The 14,639-nt window shown below is 43.7% G+C and overlaps 2 protein-coding genes and 1 long non-coding RNA gene across 16 annotated transcripts in view; 1 reads left to right on the top strand and 2 right to left on the bottom strand.

Moving 5' to 3' along the window:
• MTHFS (methenyltetrahydrofolate synthetase) overlaps positions 1-7,328 on the bottom strand; it is a 32,104-nt gene extending 24,776 nt beyond the window's left edge. For 13 of the 14 annotated variants that reach the window (XR_005862560.2, XR_006931010.1, XR_005862556.2 and 10 more), the window contains exons 1-2: positions 7,148-7,328; positions 3,549-3,813 (exon numbers count right to left, since the gene is read on the bottom strand). Coding sequence is in view for 2 of the 14 variants with exons in the window: in NM_001277626.2 (NP_001264555.2) it covers positions 3,549-3,813; positions 7,148-7,291 (409 nt within the window). In the remaining 12 variants the exon portion in view is untranslated. Of the gene's footprint in view, positions 1-3,548; positions 3,814-4,395; positions 4,506-7,147 lie in introns of all 14 variants that reach the window. The other variant, XR_005862563.2, reaches the window with a different exon arrangement.
• Positions 80-7,047, top strand: LOC124417131. Its single transcript, XR_006931136.1, has 4 exons — positions 80-138; positions 1,245-2,092; positions 3,488-4,967; positions 5,799-7,047. It is a non-coding gene; the product is annotated as an uncharacterized LOC124417131 (long non-coding RNA).
• Positions 7,329-9,128: 1,800 nt separating the features above from the next.
• Positions 9,129-11,964, bottom strand: BCL2A1 (BCL2 related protein A1). The gene is made up of 2 exons (NM_204866.2): positions 11,494-11,964; positions 9,129-10,012 (listed from the first exon to the last, which is right to left on the bottom strand). Exons 1-2 carry the CDS (start codon positions 11,911-11,913, stop codon positions 9,908-9,910), a joined length of 525 nt encoding a protein of 174 aa, NP_990197.1. The 5' UTR covers positions 11,914-11,964; the 3' UTR covers positions 9,129-9,907.
• Between the last annotated feature and the right edge of the window lie 2,675 nt (positions 11,965-14,639).

The raw sequence follows: 14,639 nt of genomic DNA, 5'->3' as shown, positions 1-14,639 counted from the left end.
AGCAATTCACCTGTGCAACTGCAACCAGGTTCCACCTCTCCCTAAGCCTCATTTAAGGGCTGGCTGCCCCAAGGGAAGCATCTCTACCTGGAGATCCTTCCTTGTGGAGTACTGGGCAAGCCCTGATCCTGGGGAGGGGTGAGTAACTCTTTCTTTAACTGGATTGTGGCCATCAACTTCTTTTTGGGTAATTTAGAACAGGTTATCTGTCATTGCCTTTCCTTATAGAGGCATTTTATCATAAGGCCATGTTGAATTCAGTCAGTGTTTTCAAGTTCCAGGAAGAACAATCTATTCTTATGAGGAATAACTTAGCTTTCTTCTTTTTCTTTTTTTTTTTTCCTATAGTTCTCAAAGCAAATTAAATGATATTGTATTCTATTAGTGAAAATACAAGTGAGGAAACCTGTGTCCAGCCTGCTGGACCACACTGCCATCTTAAACCACGTTGAGATGAGAGCTGCTGGTGAAGTGCCCTTTAAATCTCTGTAGGAATCATAACAAAAAGCAAACAGGGAGCATGGTTTTATCTGATTTACTCCTTCCGAAGTTGTGCAAGGTGTCTATACTCCCACAAACAGTTACTGCAGTGTCTAAGATCTTTCATCAAAAGTACTATTTTGGCAAACACTATACTAGTACATGTTTATACTTTAGATGGGCAAGGACATAAACAAGTGAAAGGGCATGTATTGAGCAAACGTACCAATGGCACGTTCCAGAGGTTGTTGAGAACTTTTCAGCAGATAACTAGAAATCAACTGAGTAATGCACATATATACAACCCTACACCAAACAAAACATCTGGACCACCTCTTTCACGCTTGTTACTTGTTACCCTGTCCATTTAGCCTGAAGGAAAGAGCTCTTCATATGAAAATGAGTTATCAATGGACAATAGAGAAGACAACAGACTATCTACTACAAAAACTGCAGCAATTTTTGCTGTGCCACCAAGGTGTAACACCATGTGCTGCCAGGATGACAACAAGTAAATCCTCATCTGACAAAAAAGGGCTTTCTCCAAAAGGCAGGGTCGATGCCTAGGACTCACAGCCTGTGAGTACTATTGAAGACTAGGAAACTTGATGTGAAAATTACACTTAGCCTTATATTTGAGCTATTCTTGACAATAACCATGCCTGAAAAAAGCAAAGAAGTTTTAAGGACTGTCTGAATTCAAGCTTTTTGTCATGCAAAATGAATACACTCAGTAGTGACATGACTTATTTATGTACCTGCAGGGTATTCCTTGGAAATTACATAGCAACTTATGAAAGTGATGGGAACATTACTAGTATAACACCATGTCATCTCCTGATATCAGTGTAAATGCCTCGGATCACCACAGTATTTGATAACATCACAAAGATAAATGTTTCATCCATGCATAATTCCAACAATGGAGGATGAATGTAGCAGCAAGACTATTTACATTCCTGCAAATGCATCAAAGCTCAAAAGATATAAGTGACATAAAAACATAGTAGAAGTATTTTAAAGAAGCACTGGAAGACAGTCTGTTTCTGTGGGGAAAGACTGAGGTGAGTGTGTCTAACCATGCCATAGAGGAAAAGATGAGTTTACTCTATAGTTCTCAAAACCTATCCAGGGAGAAAGGATTAGGGTCTGACTTCCAATCCACAATGAATTAATTATTCCTTTGTTACTGAGTACAAAAGACTAAACTAAGGCTTCAGGCAGAGCAAGTCTGACGTGGCTGTACATTGGTGGTTACAACTGCTGGTGGTAAAAACAGAGTACCATTTTAAAAGTTACATCAAAATAGATGTGTATGAGAAACTTTGAGCAAGCACACTCTCACCCTTCTATGTTCCTTAAGACACAATGCATCAGATCTATATGAAATGTCTTTTACAACTCTCCTGACCTCTCACTGCCCTCAGCAGCCTCTTTCATAGGACTGCTGTGGCTTTCTTGGTATTGTTCTATGCCCATCACCACACCCAGGAGCAGAGGATGAAGCAGCTTCAGAGTTAAAAAGGTACCACAGCTTGTTTCTGCATTGTCCATCTTCACAGCCCCATCCAGGTCATCCCCAAGAAGTCCATCCCTATGTGCTCTACACCAGGTAATCCTTGCTCTCAATACAGTTAAAACTGTGTGTTTACTCTGTGATTTCTGCAAGAGACTTATTAAATTCAACTAACAGCAGCTCTTTGGCAGTACAAAGGTTTGTTTCAAGTACCTAAATCAAGCTCAGTCAACAGAACTTTGGACTTATAGGTTACCTTCAAAAGCCCTGAGATACCTCTGATAACTGCAAATTTATGATGAAAAACCAATAGGAAAACAAGTAACAATGCTAAATATTAAATGCAGAGAACATAGCTGTCTGGATTAAGGAAGAGGTAATGATTTAAAAATAAAAAAGAATCAAATAGTGTAAATGCTGATAAGTGAAGACTGTGCTAGAGCTAATGCTTTCAGCAATGTTTGTCTAAAGCACAGCATTCAGGGAAAGAGCATTAGCATCCCGAAACAAATGCAAAGCCCAGTTCAACCAAACAGCTTTATATAAATGTTATGTTTCTGTATTGAACAGTCAGAAGCTGGGAAGTCTGTGAGGTGTGGAAGCTGTGTCTGCATGGTAAATTTCCGTCTAGAGAAAATTTCCCCAGACTGAGGTTTCAAGCACAAATTCAACATTAGTTTTCCATTAATACCGCTAAAAAATTCTGCAGATGTTTCAGGATGATGTTATTGTTTATAAAAAGAATGAAAATAATTAATGCAGACACAGAAGAAGTAAGATTGTTTACAATCTTTAGAAATCGGGGAATTCTATGGTAGAAGAGAGAGGTTATTTTGGGATCAAGGCAGACCTACGTGAACTTTTCAACCCTATGAAGAATCGGTGTCTGAGACACCACTGTAAGACCAAAATAAAAAACGTGAGGGAACATTGATTGAAAAGAGTTTGCAATATTTACCCAATCCTACAAGAAAGATATGTTATTTTCAGTCTAAGGTCTCAGTCCAGAAAACTGTTCTGCATGGGCAGTGCTGTGCTTTACCCATGCGATACAATTTTCAGGATCAAAGACTTCAGAAAATTCTCATGTCAGCCCATAGGTGTCACCTGGAAAGTTTTGTACCTTTCAGACAGTGGAAATTAAAGTTCCCTGAGTTCATCTGAAAACTGTGAATCCCCATGACTTTCAATGGCAGCTCAAGCGACTCCTGGCAAGCCCCTGCTTCCTTCGTGAACCTCTATGCTACGCTTGCCAAGACTGCATTGAGTCTGTCCCTGGAACAGGACCAGGGAGGTGATTTATCTGGAGAGATGAACTTATTTCAGTTGGATTAACTGTCCAGCCTTGCTCTTGCCAGTTCTGCTGGCAGCGGTGGCACAGAGTAGTGGAAAACAGGCAGGAGAAAGTAGCACCTGCTAACATTGACTTCAGCATCTCTACCACAATATGTAAGACCAAAGCAAAACACTTAATTCCATTCTTGTGATCAGATTATTTCCTACCAGGCTACTCCTGCTCAGCAACCCTATGATGTTTGATGAAGATACTCACCGCCAGCAAGAGCTTCCTCTCTTGCGCTGTCGTCATCGCTAGGCTGGAGAATATTCCAGGATGTCAAAGTGAGTGAAGAAATGTCTTCAGCTGATGACAGCTTTAGCATGTCCATGTGATTGCTGTGAGGTTTGTAACGTGGGATGAAACACTCCTTGCCTTGCTTAAAAATGTCCTTAATGATTTCTTCTGTCTGGATTTCATCTGGCATGCTCAGAAAGATCGCAATTCTTTTGGATTCTTGGTACTTGGAATGCCCAATCACCTATAAAGGAAACTGCCATCATCAGTTCAGGAGAAGTTCACAAAAAGACTGACTGGCTTTATTTTAATATAAAACACCACTGGAGGAAAATACCCATTGGAAAAAGTAGAAATACAAATTGCCATAAAGAGAACAAGATGACTTTGTTTCCTGTTCTAACATTTCTACCATCAGCGAAATCAAAATAGGCAAATTTCTGTACCCAAATAAAAATAAAACAGGTTGAGACCATCAAAAAACACCGATTTTGGAGTCAGTCCAGACCCTTTAAATACTTATGCCATACAGCACCAGTGTCCTCAAATTCCCAGCATCACCAGGGACAGATACAGCAGGTCAGAACTGCCAGCTCATACAATACATGAGGTTTTTGCATTCCTTTTATTCCATCTTTTTTGCATGCTGCGCTTCACAACTGGACCTGGGCACAATGAGAAGTGCATTGATTACAATAACCCAAAAGAAAATGTGCATCAGAGCAGCTGACTGCAGAACTCAAAGCCTTACAAGATCAGGCCCTTCTTTTGTTAATCTGGAATGCCTTTCCAAAAGCAAATTTAGACATACAGCTACAAACATCACCTGCTTGTGATGAGTGATCTTATTGCTGCATGTTTTTCAGAGGTTGAAGGAAAGATGGCCTTGCTGGTTTTTGATTTCCAGGAGGTTGTCTGTGCTGGACTTAGTAAAGACTGAAGGTAGGAAGGAAAATAAAAAGCGGTGAATATGGTGAAAAAGCATTAACAGATTGATACCTCGCTGCATCTCTGCCCAATTCCAGATTAAATCCCATGTTAAAGTTTGTGAGAATCTTTTTTAAAGGCTTGTCTTTTCTAACGTCTTACAAAACAAATACAAATGGGTCCCTTGTGATTAGATGTGATTTATATGTGTTCTACACACTTCCAAAAATCTGTCAAAAAATATCTGGCAACTGAGAAATGGTGCTTATCTACAGAACAGAGAACAGCAAATCCTGTGTTTGCCTAACTTCAGGGTAACTGCCCTTCTGAGCTTTAGCCCTTGCCCTTTTTGGACACAGATAGGCTAATATCTGAGTTCAGAACTGCTTCTCATTCCTTTTTATTCTTTCTTTCTAGCACCTCAGTTACAAACCCAGGTGAAGTATCGAAAGACGAATATATTTTTGTAAGGTAAGATATAATGAGATACTCCAGCCCAAATTACAGTAACGTTCTGCTTGACGACAGAAGCACCTAGCAATTCAAAACCGTATTTTACTTCTCTTTGTAATTTACCCAACCTTACCCATGGATTTTTCCAACTAAGTGATTAAGCTCTTCAACAACAGAATTTCCATGGTAGCCTTTGTTTGAAAGAACAGGCTACTGAGTCAAATTGCTGGCTCCAGACGGTGCTGTGATTCATGTTACTGAGGAGCTCCTGCACATTCTCATGGGTTCAGAGAACACAGAAACCGAAACACACAGCTCTCCTCTATCAAAGTGGTGCTGTGGGCACCGCACCGGCCAGATGTGTTCTGACACGTCCAACACCACACTGATTATGCAGTATAGAAAGAAAGGAGGTTGGAGATGTAAAACCACAAGCTACCAGGAAGGCAACATTTCTGATGTTTTCAGAAACGTGAAGATGAAGCTGCTCTGAGCAGTTTCTGAGAAGAGTGAAAAAATTTCCACGCTTAAAAATATGATGCGCCCTTTGCTCACCCGCTGGTGGCTGTTACTGCAGAATCAGAGCATGCAAACAGCTTGATTTCAATCATGAATGTGCACATTAAAAAAGAATAGTCATCCAGAAGCTAATTAAACACCAGCGGCTAGGCCAGCTAGCGTAGCAATTTCAGTTTGAACTTAAAGATCATCTTGAGATGAGATTTTTTTGCTTCGAAAAATACTGCTCAGGTGCTATAAAATAATGTGCTTGCTTTTATTAGCTGCCATTTCTGATATATATTATAAAGCTGCACTTTGAGCCTCACACTGTTCCAAATATTTTCTCAGCGCTTCCCAAAACTTCATGTCCATTGCATCGCTTTCCCATGAGGAAGTTGACTGCTTTCTGTCACTCAGGATGCTGTTCTGGCTGAAGAAAGCTCAAGACTTTCAGCTTGTCACATTAGCAAAATGCCATCGTAGCATGGATTTGTCATATTTCCCCAGCCTTCCTTCAGGTAAAACAAAAGCTTTACCTTTTGGCACGTTCTCCCTACCAAGAATAAATGTGTTGCTGCTGAGTGTACCAGCTGTGGTCAGACCGAGGCTGAGGGCTCCAAATACTCTGTGCTACACGGCCTGGGTGCTTATAAGGTTGGCCAAGGGCTATCCATTTTTGATCAGCGTTCTAAAAAATGGTGGAATTTAAGGATAGGATGTGGAATTACTACAGTGCAAAGATATTTTAGTAGGACATTACATGTATTGAGAGGAAAGAAAGAATGAAACATCGCAAAGGGGGGGGAAAAAGGTGTGTATAAGATGTAGTTCAACCTAAGTCCTAAAGTTTCTGTGCTGCTCTGTCATGTTCATGGAGTGGCTGCACATCACCACTAAGTGAAGTTTACAAAATGCTTTCAGATCCTTTGGCAGGAAATTAACTATACAAATGTAGATCGTCTACATGTACACGCTGGTGCTGTGGGGAAAAAAGATAGCTGTGTTCTGTTACGTGCAGTGACTGCAAGATATCTTTTTATTGTGTTTATTAAAGTGATAAAATACAGTGACATAAACACTCTGTCGTCCCAATGCTAGCAGAACATTCCAGGAGCACAGGCCGGCACCACGCTGTGCCGGGACAAGGGTGAGGTGAGCCCTGCCCGGTAGCTTTCAAGTGTGAACATCGCATTAGAAACAGAATTGCCCGGAAGAAGCACACTGAAAGGCACGAACGGGAAACGACAACCAAAAGGCCGCAATGAGTCAGTCGCAAAGTTTTTAGACGTGCTTAGCTGGGCGCTGGCCGCACGGTGAGAGCGATGTGACAAATGCAAGATGAACACCCAACGCAAAACCCCGCTGCTTTGGGCTCTAGGGCAGGGCTCGCCTCCGGTCTCACCACCTCCCAGCAGTCACCCACACCACGCGCTTCCCACCGGGGCCTTCAATCCCGGCCCCGCTGCCCCGCTCCTTCCCACAGCCGCCATGCCGCCGGCAGGAGGAGGAAGGGAACGGCTCGCTCCTCGCGGCGCTCCAGGAGGGGGCTGCGCAGCGACCGAGGAGCGGCGGGGGGAAACCCGGGCTCACCGCTCCGGCCCCTGGAATGCCAGCTGCGGGGATCTCCGCGGAGAGCTGGGCCCGGTCCCGCAGCCCTCCCCCCGCCTCCGGTCTCCGCTCTTCCTGGAAGCACCCACCTTGCGACTCAGCAGGCGGGACTGCCGCTGCTTCTCCGCCGCGCCCAGGGCCCGCAGCTTTTGCCGCAGCTCCGTTCGCAGCGCCCGCTTGGCGGCCCCCAGCGCCGCCGCCATTTCGCTGCCGCCCTCCCCCGGCGGCTCCATGCGGGCCGCAGCACGGCCTCGCCCCTCGCCGAGCTCCGGGGTTGGGCACCCCCACGGTTTCCTATTAGACAGGGAGGGGCGGTGGGCCGGCCAGGGGTGCCCGGTGGCCTCTCAGGGGAGTTTGTCCTCTGTCCCTGCTCGGTCAGTCACCTCCGTTCAGCGTTGCCTGCAGGGAGCTGGGCAGTCCCGTGGTTTAGGCCCAGGGAAGGGTCTGCTGGGCTCTGGGCATGGTCTGTGCTTCATTCTGGCCACCAGAACCCGTGAGGGTGCAGAATCACAAAATCTAAAAGGTTGGAAAAGAGCAATAAGATCACCCAGACCAACCACCAGCACACCCCCATGGTGCCCACTGCCCACATCCCCGCGGTTCTTGAGCACCTCCAGGGACAGTGACCCCACCACCTCCCTGTGCAGCTGTGCCAATGCACCACTGCTCTTTCGGAGAAGAAGTTTTTCCTAATGTCCAAACTGAACCCCCCCTGGTGCAACGTGAAGCCATTCTCTCATCCTATCGCTGTTACTGGGAGCAGAGGCTGACCTCCTCCTCACCTCCTTTCAGGCAGTTGCAGAGTGCAATAAGGTTTCCCCTGAGCCTCCTCCAGGCTGAACCATCCCAGTTCCCTCAGCTGCTGCCTGTAAGACTTGTGCTTCAGGCCCTTCGCAGCTTCATTGTCCTCTGGACACACAGAAGGCTGAGCCCAGTGCCATGCCAAACCATTTTCAAGGCCTGTCATTTCTTTTTTCAGTCTAGCATCGATTGCAAAGAATTTCCCCTTTCTTAATTTTGTTGTAGAAAGGGAAATTACACTTCAGCAGGATATTTGACCGCTGCCTGCCAGATGGTTTCACATCCCTACAGGCCCTGGTGATGGCTGTAGGACCTGGAATGCGGATGAGATTTTGTGTGCTGCGAGGAACAGAAAGCGCTGCACCCGCAGCAGCTTCACTCCCCATATGTGCAGGCCTGGGTGATGGGCTCAGAAGGGAGATACTGCCAGTGTCCTTTGGTTTCCTCATTGTTAGGGAAGTGGGAACAGGCACTGTCATGCGTCTGCTCTAGGTGTTCATAGAATCATTGGAAGGGACTCTTCAAGGCCATCTGGTCCAACTGCCCTGCACTGAACAGGGACACCTACAGCTGATCAGGTGCTCAGAGCCCCATCCAGCCTGACCTTGGGTGTCTGCAGGGACGGGGCACCCACTGCCTCTCTGGGCAACCTCTGCTAGTGCCTCACCATCTTTATTGTAAAAAATTTCTTAACTTATATCCAATCTAAATCTCCCTTCTTCTAGTTTGAAACCATTTCCTCTTGTCCAATCACAACAGACCCTGCTAAAGAGTCCATCTCCTTTCTTACAGCCCCTCTTTAGATACTGAAAAGGAGACCAGCTGAAGTCCAACTATGAATGCGAAATCATCTCTCTTGCTTTCATGGAAGAGGAAGCGATACAGTTTCTGGCAGATGTTAACATCTGTGTGTGTAGTTAAAGCCACCAAGTTGGGTGGAGAACCCATTACCATAAGAAGACTGGTTCATCCTCCCATTGTCGTAAAGCCTTGATGATACAGAGGATTTATCTCAGAATATTGCTGCTGTGAGCCACAGGCCCAGTGCTGCCTTGGTTCCCAAATGTAGTACAGTCACTGCAGCTAAAGAACACCCTTCTAGAATGAATCAGTGAGAAACTACTGTTTTCCCAATTTCACTTCTAACCCATGTATTACTTAGATTCTCCAGTAGCTCTCTAACAGCTTTCTTGAGTTACCTTTACCAGGCAGATCTTCCCCGCTTCTCCCATCCTACATTTTTTTTTCTGAAAGAGATGAGGCCCACCATAAGATTTGAAAATACACATTTTAATTTTGTTTTTCCAAAAATATTAGTGTAGCTACACTGTAAAAAAATTAGAATAATTTGTACTTCTCTGTTTAAAAAAATCGAGTTTTAAAAAGTCCAGCCAGGTGACTGCATCACAAAATTTCAAAGGAACAGTCAGTGTAGATATGAGCAATTAAAAATAGAACAAAGAAACACATACCATTGCATTAACAGTAAGTGAGTGCACGTTTTTAAACTGCTAGCTCCCACAAGTTGTTCTTCCCATAAAGACTGCTTTGTCTGGATCAGTAACTTGTACCCACTTTTACACTGCAATTTGCATTCCTTTCTTTCTCCACAGAACCCCCCCTCCCCCCACCCTTTGCTTATACAAATGTTGCAATAAAAATGCATTACAGTACTATTTCATTTACAAAACAAATGAGATTAAAACTTGTTTCCTAACCCATTGGATTGTATTTCAGTAAGACAATGTCCTGTCATTGGAGGTGCAACAGAGATTCCAAGAACTGTCTGAATGCAGAGGACTCTCTCTCTTGAAGCAGTTGTGCCTGGAAAGGTTGGCTTGCATCGCTGCACATTGCAGTGTTGATTCCTCTTTAGAAGCATCTTTTCTTTAGGTTTGACAATTAGGAGAGTATGTTAGACATTGCATTAGTCAAAATAAATAGAAATAAATTAAAAACAAATTGTGCATGGATGTTATTTTCTAGTTGATACTGCTTGGAGGAAAACTTAGCAATGAAGCTTGTGGCGGCAAGCAGGTCCATTTATTTCAGTGGTACTCTCTGAACAAGGAAAGAACAGCTGCAAATATGTCTGTAATTGTAGAGAAAGATAGGGGTGATCTTCTTTCAAACTTCGTTAGGAAACCGTTTTCCTGTAGGAAAGAACATGCACAGTTAGGGCCAGCTTAGGATGTGTAGAAGAAATGCACCACTTTGTGCTGGTATCAGAGTGACACCGCTACACCTTTGTGCATAGAGAGGCAGCTCTTCACAGCTCTGCCTCCAACTGATGAATAGGGCTTCAAAATGAGTAGCTGAAAATAGCTGCACCTTGCTGAATGTTTGTTTTATCTCCAAGTAAAGACTGTGCCCTCCGTATGTAAACAGAAAATGAGTGTGAACTGCATCATCTGAGCCCACACCTTAAGGAAGATACAGGTACTGTGTTTCTGATGTAATAATATGCTTATAAATATCTTCCTTTAACATCCTTATTCTGTTGCGATAAACCACGTATTATGACAGAATGCTGCCTGAAGTTAATACTTTTCCTAAATAAAAGTAACACTATTTGTAAGGGATGCAGAGAGGAGCATTACAACAAATCTGCTGCATCAAGGGTCATGACTCACTACCACCTTTTTTAATGTTACCAGGCAGAGAAGGATGAAAACAAGCAGAATAAAGAAAAAGGAATGAAGGAAAAAAAGAAATAGCAAAGAGGAAATGCAAGAGAAGTGAGACTGGAGAGGAGTGAAAAGAGGAAGCAGCATTTACAAATAGGTAAAAGAAAAAAAAGTACCAGGGAAATAACTGCCTCTGATGTCACTGATACTCAGCTTTCCCCACAGTGCAGTAGTGAAAGGTACTGTCAGGATGAAACTATGCAGAGCAAAAGGGACCTTGCCTCTACTAGCAGAAGGGAATTTCAGCAGCTTGATGAACTAATCCGCATATTGACAAATGCTTTTCTCTGCTTTGACCACTGATGTATGCAAGTGCTAGGATTATCTCAGTCCAAACAAATAGAAAAGACTGGACCCTATTGTGCTTACCTGTAAGTTTGTTTAAGTAAACTGATTTGGAGGATTAAATAACAGCTTCATGAGATCCACAGCAAAAGTACTGACTTGACTGTGAGAATGAGACTTGTGTATTCTTTCCTTGCCTGGAACATCAGTGTTTTTGAACCAACTTGCTTCTATGGAAGCATAATTGCTGCTCTAACCGTAGGATGCATTCGGTTTTGAATTTGGTAATAGGAAGTGTAATGGAATGCCTTATTTAATGTGCTTTGAGCACAAAGTTGGACTAGATGGTTTCCTAACACCTCTCTCAGCCTGTATTATTGTACAATCATATGAGTCAAGTCTTACTCCAGGGTTTTGGCTGTTAACAGAAGGTGCCTTTCTGAAAAGAAAGATGTCTTTTAACATTGTTCTATTTAAAGCAGAAGCAAAGTTTTCTCTGTAAGTCTCAAGCAGACATTGCAGACATCATAAATTAAGCCACCAAATAAAACCCTGGATAAAATGTATTTGAAAGTGTCTGTAACAAAAGTTTCCCTTAATTAAGACAAATGTTTGAATCTACGCTGTGCTGGAAAATGAGAAGACACCAAATTGAAACTTACCCAGCCACCGTTTGCATCTATCCATGCGGCTTTGTTATTTATGATGTACTCTGTGATGAAATAAGAAATCTTCTCCTTCTCCTCTCCAGTGAGCTGAACTCCGTGCTCTTGAAGCTTCTTGGTGAGAAGACCTCCAAAAGTAAATATGGTCATAATTCGTCCCCAGTTAGTATTTCCATCAGCAAATTTTTCTTCCATGACTCCATTGAAAATTCTCTTGGCAACATCTACGGAGGTAATATCGATCCTGTCCAAGAAGGGTCTGAGAGCCTCCTCTGTCTGATCTTGGAGTGAAGATGCAATGTTTCGCAAGACATGAGCAACTCTGGTTTGGGCTGGTCCGAGATGTGATTCCTGAAGCACATACTGCAGATAATCTTGAGCTAAATAATAAACGTAATAGAACTCAGCAGTTTCCATTTAGTCCGAAGCTCAGAGACCAGTGTGCTGCTCTTAATCAGGGTCGACAGTGAGCAGCCGCAGGACATGCACACAGCTTTGTATCTTCTGGTTTTGATGGAATTTTTTTGGTTTTACCACAGAGTTCCTGTTCAAATGTAATGACTTAATGTTGTGTGGGCTGTGGAATATGTCGTAGCGGAAATGAAAGGCAAATGTCTGCCCCGAGGAGAAAACAAGTCTTGAGTGATTTATTATTTCTATAGGCACTGTGAGTCTACAACTGAAATCTGCCGTCTTTTACCACGTTCTTCAGCAGTCTAAGTTTGCATTTCCTGGGGTCTTTTGCTATGTAATGCTAGTAGAGATTCAGCTTAAAAGAATGTCTTGAAAAGTGCATGCTATAGGAACGTGCAGTCTGCTCTTAACCCCCAACGTCCCACACCCCAGATCTCTACACTGCCAATGGTTAAAGCTGCAGTCTGCATCGCAGGCATGTGGGTTAGTTCTATGTCACAGGTTTTGGAAGAGTCTGGTAGAAGTTTGCGACGTGGAGAAATGGATGAAGCTTTTCCATCGATCAGGGAGCTTTATGTAACGACTGGCAGAGGAAGCTCAGCAGTGGTAAAAGCATGGAAAGCAAAAGTGGAAAACCAGCTTTATAGCATGATCTCCTTCTCCAGACTTTCCCACACTCTCTGTGAGTGCTCTTCAAGGTCCTTCTTTGAAGATTTGAATGGATGGCTTCAAAGATTTCTTTCCCCCACAGGGAATTTGGTGTGAAAAACAATTTGAGTATAAAAGACAATGCTAATGCAGTCAGTGTGTCAGAACATGAGGTAGAAAATACGGGGTGAAGCTGGTGATGTGCGATACCATCTGATTGTTTCTTGACAGATAACAAAAATTAGCATGATACCTACAGTGGCAACTCTTCAATTCTAAGTTTTGATTGAGCAGTTATTTGGAGGGAGAAGAGGCACAGGTGTCAAACCCACTCTTTCTGGACAAACCCAGTTCTGATTTTGCTAAAGGGTGAGGCTGTGGCAAGAGAGCAAGACTGCTTCACCCCTCTGCAAAGACTTCAGAGCAGCTGATCACGCTGGAGCAAAGCCTATCTGGAGCTGTGATGCAAATGTGCTGTATTTATAGCTCTGGTTCGTCCCCTCCAGATTGTGTATGCTGCTGCTCTGACATCAGTTTTGCAGAAAGCCATTGATTAGAAAGGCATACTTTCCACTTCCTTCTCAGGGTTTTTCTTCTGTATGTGGTGAACCTGGCTGAGAGCGATACAGTAATTTTCCATGTGCAGCGAGGTTTGAAACCTCAAGCCATCACCAGTGTAGCACAGACATCAATGACTTTGGTTACAAGGAAAATATTTGCCTCACTTTCTCTTGGAAGCAGAACTGGCTGGTGCCACGTTCGCTGTGTTCAGAAGGGGTCTGGGTGGGAGGTTAAGCTGAAAAAACTCACGTGTTGGATGCTACCCTATGGCAGCGTTGGGTTGGGGTGGGAAGCCAGCTGTCCCCTTCATACACACCGTCTTACCAACCAGAGCTCCCTTTGAAGGTTCAGAGGTGTTCTCCATCTCATACCTCCCTCTGTTGCTTTGGCAGACTGGCTTTGCCTCAGCGATGTCAGCAAACTGCCAACATTTTTTTTTTGGTGGGGGGGGGGGGGGGCGGAATAGCATTTTCTATGCAAATAGAAAAAGAAAAAAAAGGAAAAAAATAAAGATGGGACAGTTGTTAACTCATCCCATTCAGCTAAACCTGGGCTGAAATGTCTGGGATGGGGTAGCACGGCTCTGTTCAGCCGTGCTCTCCTGTCCTCTCCTGTCAAGTGCTTGCTGCAAACAGGGCTGCGAGAAGCACTCGAGGAGAAATCACGAGAACCCTTCTATATAGCACATCCTGTGAGGTTATAAATCACTCCCGACTCTCTCAATAATCGATTAATGAAAAGCTTTCTGTATTCATTCTGAATACAAGCAATCCTTGAATATGCGGACAGTGAACAATACTTGAGGAGACAGGTTTTGCTTTTTTTCACCATCTACAGCATCAGAACACAGGCAGAAGCTGATATTTCTTTATTAGTGGAGCGTTTGGGATTCTGAAGGGAGTGATGAGATAAGGCTATGAATATGTCCCCACTATTGAAAGAGATCCATGTTAATACCTTGGCAATTTGGGTGCAAATGCTGCACTTCCATCCCCTCCGTCTCTTGCAGGACTGAAGGGTGAAGCTCAGTACTCAGCTTGCAGGGGAAGGATGGCAGCTCTAAGCAGACACCTTTAGCAGCAAGGTGTGACACTGGTGGCCAGAATTCGGGACGTAGCTGTTGAAGCTGCCCCAAGCCTGCTGACCTCAATGTCAGACACATTTTCTTTTCAATAGCATGCTGTGCAGGGTGTGATTCCAAGTGCTGGATGTTTAGTAGCTGTGACAGTTGCTATGTCATAGTATGTGTATATATGTGTGTGTGTGTGTGTATAACGTTAAACCAGAGCACATAGCCCTACCTTCCCAAGCTCTACTGTTCAGCTCTGTGCACTGCAAGAAGTCAGCTTTAAGTCTCTTACCTGCATCACAGTGCTCTGATTCTCATTATCTACACTAGGCAGTGCCTTCCTTGATCCTACCAGATTTTATTCACGTTTTGTAGTTATAAGTGAATACGTTTAGCATAATGTATCTCTGCTCTTCTTCCTACCTGCTCTCTCTCCGCAGTGCTGCATACT

The sequence above is a fragment of the Gallus gallus genome, chromosome 10 (genome assembly GCF_016699485.2).
Source record: "Gallus gallus isolate bGalGal1 chromosome 10, bGalGal1.mat.broiler.GRCg7b, whole genome shotgun sequence".
Lineage (NCBI taxonomy): Eukaryota > Metazoa > Chordata > Aves > Galliformes > Phasianidae > Gallus > Gallus gallus.
Note: the sequence above shows the minus strand (reverse complement) of the source record. Positions and strands in the feature narration are given on the sequence as shown.